Genomic DNA, 8,847 nt, shown 5'->3' with positions numbered 1-8,847 from the left:
AAGGCCCTGCTGTTTCTGAAGCACTAACAGAATCTGAACGCTGAAGGCCTCTGTTGGCCTCAGGAGCATTGAGGAATGCCTCCCATCCTTTTAGCCTTTCCTCCCTTTCTCTTGCATTTTCCTCCACCTGTGGATAAGTAGAATCTGCCATCAAAATGAGTTTTAGACAAAAATAAGCAAAAACCTCAGTATGTCTAATGTTAAAGAAAGTACCCTGAGTTCATAAGGAAACTTTTCCTAGGAAAAACAAGTATTTGTCTATTCTCAGTCTGCAAAACTTTACATCTTGATTTGCTGACCTTAAATAATTATCATGTAATTAAATGAAAATGTTACAATACTGCAAGAATGCCTCATTTCTTGTCACATTAATATTTGAGCTATGTACAACACAGAAGAGAAACATTTTGTTTTACTGTGTCCTTTTCTTATCACAATTCTGAGCAAATCTCAGAATTTCATACTACATAAAAGACTAAAACATTTTTATTCTCTGAATTTCAAAGAAGTATAGTTACAGATTAAACCAAACTCAAAACTTCATTCTGAAGAACTGCTAGATCAGTGTTACTGGTAATGAAATAATACATGAGCCCTCGACAATGGCAGAATTTACCTGATAATCTGTAGTCCCATCCCATGCTTGGGCAGTGATCTGACGGCCACCGAACCACCTTCCATCAAGGGTCTGAATGCAATAGTCAGCTTCTTCTGGATCCCTAAAGGACACAGAGGCCACACCATCGGGATGCCTCTAGAAAGACAATCACAAACAGTACGATTAAAAGTAAAATACACATTTGATAAAGTACGTAGTGTTCTCTTGGACACACTGAAGTAAAAGACTTCATGAAGTCTCTGGTCCCAGCCAGTAACATACAATTTGCTGACTCTTTAGTTTCACCTGATCTAGCAAGAAAAAAGCACACTGCCTCTGGACACATTTCCAGTGATAACAATATTTAATGAAAGGTAAGAGAATACAGTTGTTAAAAGCAAGTGAAACTCTGAGTTAGATTCACCCTGGCCTTGAATCCTGAAGTGGAAAGAGAAGGTTCTTACCTACCAAGAAGGGTTGTGAGGATTAATGAAGAAACATTTTAAGTAGCTTGTACTACACCAACAATATATGGTAACTTAATTATCAGGCATCGATTTCAGAAGTAAAAGAGGGATAAGAAGGGAAAATATGCAAGAGATTATTTTTGCTAACTGTTCCAAATATGAAGGACAATAATTCACATAGAGGAAAAGGCAAATATGGAACCATAAAGTCTCATAAATTTTGATTTTGCTTTCTTTGGCTTGATCACATACTCTAGAGCAGTGATGGTGAATAGCTTCCAATGATAAGAGTAGCCCACTATGGCACGAGTGCCACAGGTTCGCCACCACTGCTCTAGCGTAATGACGGGAAATTAGTAAGGCATACCAAATCTATCAAAGCCTTGATCTGTACACCATGCTCGTCTAATCATTGCTGAAAGACTAGTACCATCAAATAGAGCTACTATATAAAAACAATAAATCCAAACCTCAGGGTGTACTGATACCCAATAATAACTTGTTCAACTAGAATGATAGTTTTAGGATTCTTTTGTTTATGTCATCAACTTACATCAAACAGGAGGAGCTTCTTAATTTGTCCAAACTTTGAACACTCCACACGAAGGTCTTCTCTGATCTCATTCAGCACCAATGGATCATCCTGCAAAAATAAACAGGATTAAAATGGGACTGCCCTTTTTTTAATTCCAAAGAATCAAACTTTCTCTGGCAAATCAGCAAATTTAAAAAAAGGAAATTTTCACTTAAGGTTGGTTATGTTTGTCTGTAGTCTACAAAACTAAATGAAAAAAATCAAAATCAAATGAAGTTAAGATGATTGCCATGGTTACTAGGATGTCTGCTCTACTCTTCAGACTGAGGAAGTGGATAAACAGCAGAAGGGTCTACAATGGCAAAGAAAAAAGAAGTAAAGTGGGACTCGAAAGCCCCAAGAAATGGCAGCTTTGGGTAGAAGTCCCGTGGGCACATATCCATCATGCTCTGCTAATTCCTGTTCTGTGTGGGCGTCATAATCATACCTTCCTGAGATTTGGAAAAATTTCATTTATAGAAATGGTGTAATACAGAGAGGTATGTCCTTTTCTTTGACTAAGTGTGCTAAGATTGTTTTACATACTTCCAAGATTGTACTTCAATTCCCAAGGTAAACCTTGTAAGGATTGTTTGTCTTATCACCTGCCATACTGAAACAGAACTACATACCACACAAAATATTAAGCATACAGGAAAACACATTCTTGAAGTTGTTTTCTTATAACTAAGAGGGAATTAAGTGTATTCAAGTATTGCTGTTTTTAGCGATCTCCAGTTCAGGTAGATTCTCCTCAGAAAAAAGTATTTAAGATTCCCAGTAGGGACAGAAAAACCTTCTCTAAGTCTCAATACATAAAAATGGCTCAGAAACAGATTGACCATCAACTTGAATTTCAACTATAAATACAAATTTATGAATTTCTATCGAAGTCAACTTATGCTTTCTAGGAAATATTTTGGTGTATGTACTTTTCTTACAGGTTTTTATTTTTCTCACCAACTAAAGACAAAATAAAACTACCAGAAATTGGCTTCCTACCCTAAATTGCTCTCAAAATGGTAAACAACGTATAAGCAGTTACTGAAATCAGATTGCACAAATCTGAGGTTTCTCAAATTTAGCTGGCTGAGTTGAATTTCTCTACTTCTAAAACCTAATGTTTTAGTATCTAAAACCAATTTATTTTACAAAGAGAACTGAGAAAAATGGGAAATGAAGCACATATCTTGGTAGTCAGATAGCAGCTTTTGGTGATGTGTGTTTGCTTAACTCCCACAGGATAATGTGCTTTTTGAAAGTAGGATCCTTGTTTTAATAAACCTTATGCATGCCACAGAATTTTACACATTGAACAATCAGTAAAAAGCCTTTACAATAAAAGCCTTTTATACTCACCAAGGGAAATAAGTGTTATAACAAAAACTAATAGGTATCACTTAAACATTGACTAAAATATGAATTTAAGTGGGATTCTATTGGGGCACAGGGCAGGACAGTATCACCTTTATTTCTATCAACATATTAGCACTCTTCTCCTAAAATACCAATCTTCAGCCCAAGTTTTCCCAGACTTCCATTTCATATCACTTTGGAAAACTAATATATTACACTGCTGTACAGTATCTTATGTTCAGTGATACTATCCCTCCCCTTTTGAAAGATTCTTTTAACCAAGTTACACGTGGCAATTTTCTGAAGACTAGACTTAACAGGCAGTATGTCTGAGATTAAAATCAGCCTCATGCATTCCAACTTGCTGCAGTTAACTCTCAGAAATTTTTCCCGAGTGGTATTTTGTTTTCCATGGAAGAAATAAACCATGCTTCTCATGCCTTTCAAATCTCAACTTGTGCTGGCTAAGCTGGTAGACAGTGACCACATGTGGTTACTGAGTACGTGAAATAAAGCTAGTCCAAGACTGAGGTGTGCTCTACACGTGAAATGTGAAGCAGATTTTGAAGAGTTAGCTTAGCTCCAAATGGAAAAAAATAATACAGCTCATTAAATGATAAAATTATAATCTTTCTGACCTGTTAGGTTAAATAAAATTCATCACTAAAACTCATTTCCCTGGTTTCGTGTTAGATTTTTATTGAGGTTACAGAAAAATTTAAAAATATACAAGTGACTCATAGTGTATTTCTATTTGACAGTGCTGATTACGCACAAAGAGAAATCTATCTTTGCACCTGACTTTTGATTGTCTCTTGCTATTCAGATTTGGCAGGTCTTGGAATGAAAACTAAAGAATCCTCTCAAATTACATGAAAAATATTTCCTTCATTATTTACCTTGATACTGTCAAGTATTTCTAGGTATACTGCTTCCAGTATTGGTTAACTATTCGGAATAAAATTATACTTTACCTCCCCAAACCTGATTTCTTTCTGATAGCCCAAGGTAACCTGAAAATTCAGTTGGTTTTAAATGAAAAGCTCAATGCCGCTGTCTCTCCTTTAGGTTCCTAAGAGTCTCTGGTCAAATCAGACAATCCCCAAAATAGTGAGATAAAAGTAGGCTTTCAGGGCTGGCCAAATAGCTCAGCGGATTAAACCTCCTGCTTAAGCAGACATAGGGATCCCCTGGCCTGCTGGCCCCGGCCCCGGCCCCGCCCCTGGGGCACGCTGAGACAGCAACTGACACTGGGCGTGGTGGTGCATGCTTGTAATCCCAGCACTTGGGAGGCTGTAAACAGGAAGATCATTACGAGTCAGATCTAAGCAGTGAGACCCTGTACACCCTGCCCTAAATACAAAAAAAAAGTAGGCTTTCATGTTAAACCTTTCTATCAAGTTATGTCTATACCAGAAGTGTGCAGTACTTTCTACGATAACAGAAACTTTATCTGTATTACTTGATCCAGTAGCTATTAGCTACAGGTAGCTAGTACAACTCAAATGAATTTTTAATTTTATTTAATTTTAATTTAAATGTAAATAATCATGCGGCTAGAATTTACTACACAAGATAGTACAAGTCCATACTGATACATGCTGCAACATGAAGCAACTGTATAAATAGACTACCTGTATCTATAAAGTGACTTCATGAGCTACCCAGACTCCATAGGTGGACAATAAACCATGTCCTATAACGATTTACAGAGAGGGAGCTCAAGGGTCCACTTGAGATTAAGGTGGCTAAAAGGACATTGCCATTTTGATACTGTTTACAAATCATATACAAAATCAACAAAGCATTTATGTAATAGGTGAAGAAGGAAAATACAGCCATAAGTGAATATAAATTTTGGAATTCTTTTTGTTTCACGTGATATTCTTTTACCATAATTGTATACTAGGTAAGATTGCTTAATATGCATGCTATGGCACTGTTTACTACTGAAACATTTATAAAATTGGGATTTTGCATAATGAACATTTTCTCTTCATGTCTAACTTGCTCCCTTTAATTCCAGAACCAGAGAGAAAATAAAGAGTTGTTTTTCGATTAGTGATAGTATCAATCTACACCAGCACACACAGATACAACTGGAGGCAGAATGAATGCAACACAAGTTACGTTGATGCCAATTAACATTCCTTAAACTTCTTTAGTAGCAATATTTTCTTTTTTTTTTTTTGGTCCAAATGCCTTCAGGGCAGGTTTGGCTGGCTTGAGTTGTGGGGATCGAACCATAGCAACCTGAGCCTGACTGTTTTGTTGAAGCAGCCACTTGGAGAACTGAGCTAAGGGGCAGGCCCCCAGCAATATTTTCTTCTTTCACTTTTATTTGCTGTTCTACAAATTTTACATAGACATGAAGTACTACAACATTCTAATAGGTACTAAAAAGATTTGTAAAAATTAAGTCTTAAAAGTCAACTTCCATTATTTAAACCTCAGAGGCTCAATTTCATTAAGCTGAGGGTTCCCCCCCATAATTTTATTGATAAACAAATAGCAATGAGACAGTTTCAAATCAAATTGGTAGGACAGTTCCAATAATTGACAGATTGCATACAATCTTCCTAGTGGTTAATTGCTGTACAAGATGCGGACATGATATCCTATTTACAAACACCATTAGAACAAATCCCTCTATTTGTTAAGAGAATGTAACTATATATCTATCCTAACCACTTTGAATACACAGATACAAAATGGACATTCATCTGTATACCCTTTTTTGTTAAGTTCTGTTATTTGAATATTATAGGTGTGTAAACTCAGCAAAATATTCTAAAAGAGTCCAGTAGCCCATAATAGTATTGGGTCTCCAGTTTGATTGGCAATGTCAGAAATTGTTGACCTGAGTCCCCTACAGCTCAACATAACAGCATGGCTTTACTTCTTATATTTCGTTTTTATACTTTTCTGCTGGATGGTTAAGACCAAGGTAAAGCAGGACCTATGCAACAAGAGTTGTAGCTTATTCCACTGAGCCATCTCCCCAGCTGGTGCTTCAAGCTGAGGTTTTCTTAAGGAACTGTTATCTTTCCACCAATATTTACAAACTCTTCACATCAATATTAATGATGACATTATTAATATGCATACCAGGTAGCTGTGTTTTGGACCACAATATATATATATATATATATATATATATTAAACAGTTATAGCATACAACTATGGCAAAAATGTATCAGGTAAAACTAAGGAAATTCCAAACTTTAAATTCAGTAGTGGCTCTACTTTCCTTTGTCTACTGTGTGAACGCCTGTGACATGGCAAAAATGGGGCACAGCAACTTTACGGACCCTTGAAACAAAGGACATTGGCATTGCTGCATTAGGACACTGTTTCCTACCTCAAAATCTGAAGGGTGAAACATATTTTTGATGATAACAACTCGTTCATGGCGCATTCGGGATGGTCCAGCTCTTCTCTCAGGTCTCCAATCCAGCTGCCTAATGTAATAAAATAGCAACAAGAAACTGAATTGTTTCTGACTTGTTGGAGAGAAAGTGAGTTGTTAACATAATGATGTACTATTATGAGTCCAAAACAGTAATGTACATTTTAGTCATAGTTTCACTCCCAGAATCTTCTGAAATAAAAATACTGTGTATTAGGGGGAATAAAGTCAGTATCTGAAATCCTGAGCATATTTTCTTTTTCAGAGTAACTCTTCTCATAAATATGTTGCAACAAGACTGCTACAAACTGTTGATTATGTAATATTTATGATTTTCTAAGAAGATAGTCATTCTTCTGTATCCATGGAGGATAGGTTCCAGGACCCCACTTGGATATCAAAATCTGCAAACACTCAAGTCTGTTATATAAAATGGCAAAGATTTACATATATCCTACACATCTCCCCATATACATTAAATCATTTCTAGATCAATTATAATGTTTCATATGATATACATATAATGTAAATAGCTTTACAGTGTCTTGTTTGGGAAATAATGACAATTTAGTGCAGATGTAATTTTTAGCAAATATTTTTGATCCATGGTAGCCTGTGTCTAGATGCAGAACCCACTGATATGAAAGACTCATTGTTCTTTGAGGCCCGCAAAACCTTTTAACATTGTATTAGTTTCTAGGCAACTTATCATTATAGATAACAAACTCCGCCAAAATACATAAAAATTACCCACTCTTTGTTATAATCTTAGATTTTACTACAACTGTCTATAAAATGTGTAGATGTAACTATTTTATTTATTTATTTTCATGTATTTGGTATATGGTCTCACTGTGCAGCTCAGACTCATAGTGATCCTCCTGTTTTCAGCCTCCCCAGTGCTGGGATTACAGGCATGTGCCACCACGCTCCATCTCCATGGCCAGCTCAGTGTGCTCGGGGGTGGGGCTGGTGTGGCATATAGTGCTGGAGATCAAACCCAGGTCCCTGTGCTTGACAAGCAAATACTTAACTACTGAGCTACCTCACTGGCCCACTGATATCTTATTTTAACTAATCCTCTAAAAGCTATGAAGTATCACAACTCACCACTTTTATGATCATTTTATCTTTAAGAATAATGTTAGAAGTATTATAGAATTCACTCCGATCCCACAACATACTAGAACTTTGTGCAATATCCTATCCCTAAAATGTTAGAAGTACTGCTCATATAGTTGCCACTCCACTATTTATCTTGTTTTATTTTTAGTAATTCTTTACTATCATGAAAACGTTTTCTTAGTACAATTGTTTTGAAACATTTAATCTTCTGAATATTGTTTAATATTAATTTTTGTTCCAAGATTTATACTTTGACTTACAATCTACTTAAAAGACATGGTATGATATTTTCTCCTAGTATTAGGAACTTTAAAAAAATCTATTTCCATTGACTTAATATTACTTTTTCCTTGTCTTAATATTACTCTTTCCTTGTCTACACATGAAATAAATATGTGCATAACCCAATGTAAGATTGCTACTGTTTCATAGAAATCTTCAATGACCTCTTAAATGGGTTCATCTAACATATCTTACATCGTCCCTGCATGACTCTCACTTTGAGAGCTTTTTATTCTTCATCCAGGACCACACAGCAGCTTCTCTTGCCTTCTGGATTATGCTCTTTGTTATTTCCTGTATGCTGTGTCCGGAGGTATTAGAATATTTTGAGATTGTATAACTGGAAAATATTTTACTTTTAGTTTTCAAAGGGCTATTTGCTAAGTATAAAATTCAATGAGGACAGATCTTTTTTTTTTTCTTTCAGTCCTTTAAATTAATTAGTCTAGTTTCTTACACACTTGGTCTTTTTCTTTCTAATGTGGAATAAGATGCTATTTAATTTTGTTCTTCCATAGCTAGTATTTTTTATGTACATGCTTTAATGATTTTTTTCTTTACAGTAAGTTTTGGACAATTTCATTTTTGTGTATCTTGGTATGATTTTATTCAAATTTCTTGTGCAAAAGGTTCATTTTTCTTGGAAATATGGTGCTATAATTTCAACTAAATTCAGAAATTTTAGGGCCAGGGAAATAGTGTAGTAGAATAAGCACCTGCCTGGCAAACGCAGGGTTCTGAGTTCAATACCCAGTACTGCCAAAAAAAAAAAAAATTAAGTCTTTAAATATTTATTGCCTACCCCATTCTACTTTGAGAATTATATGAATAGAAGTTTCTTGATTTTGGCAGAGTGAACTATTATATGACTTACCTGTAAATCCTTCATTTTTATTTTTGACAATTATTGTTATATTTATTTAAGTTTGTAAATAATTTATTTACAATGTGCAATCTATTGTTATTCTCATACTATGTATTCATTTCAGAAATATTTCTCTAAAATTCACTAATCTTATATCTTTCACATTTCAGT

General features: G+C 35.2%; 1 protein-coding gene across 1 annotated transcript in view; it reads right to left on the bottom strand.

Annotated features, from left to right (window-relative positions):
- The window catches only part of Htatsf1 (HIV-1 Tat specific factor 1), a 17,710-nt gene that overhangs the window by 2,395 nt on the left and 6,468 nt on the right, over positions 1-8,847 (bottom strand). Inside the window, exons 6-9 of the mRNA XM_012517349.2 lie at positions 6,357-6,456; positions 1,619-1,708; positions 617-754; positions 6-127 (exon numbers count right to left, since the gene is read on the bottom strand). Coding sequence (XP_012372803.1) covers positions 6-127; positions 617-754; positions 1,619-1,708; positions 6,357-6,456 — 450 coding nt within the window. The remainder of the gene's footprint in view (positions 1-5; positions 128-616; positions 755-1,618; positions 1,709-6,356; positions 6,457-8,847) is intronic.

Source organism: Octodon degus, unplaced genomic scaffold (assembly GCF_000260255.1).
Source record: "Octodon degus isolate 3935 unplaced genomic scaffold, OctDeg1.0 scaffold00167, whole genome shotgun sequence".
NCBI classification, from domain to species: domain Eukaryota; kingdom Metazoa; phylum Chordata; class Mammalia; order Rodentia; family Octodontidae; genus Octodon; species Octodon degus.
Note: the sequence above shows the minus strand (reverse complement) of the source record. Positions and strands in the feature narration are given on the sequence as shown.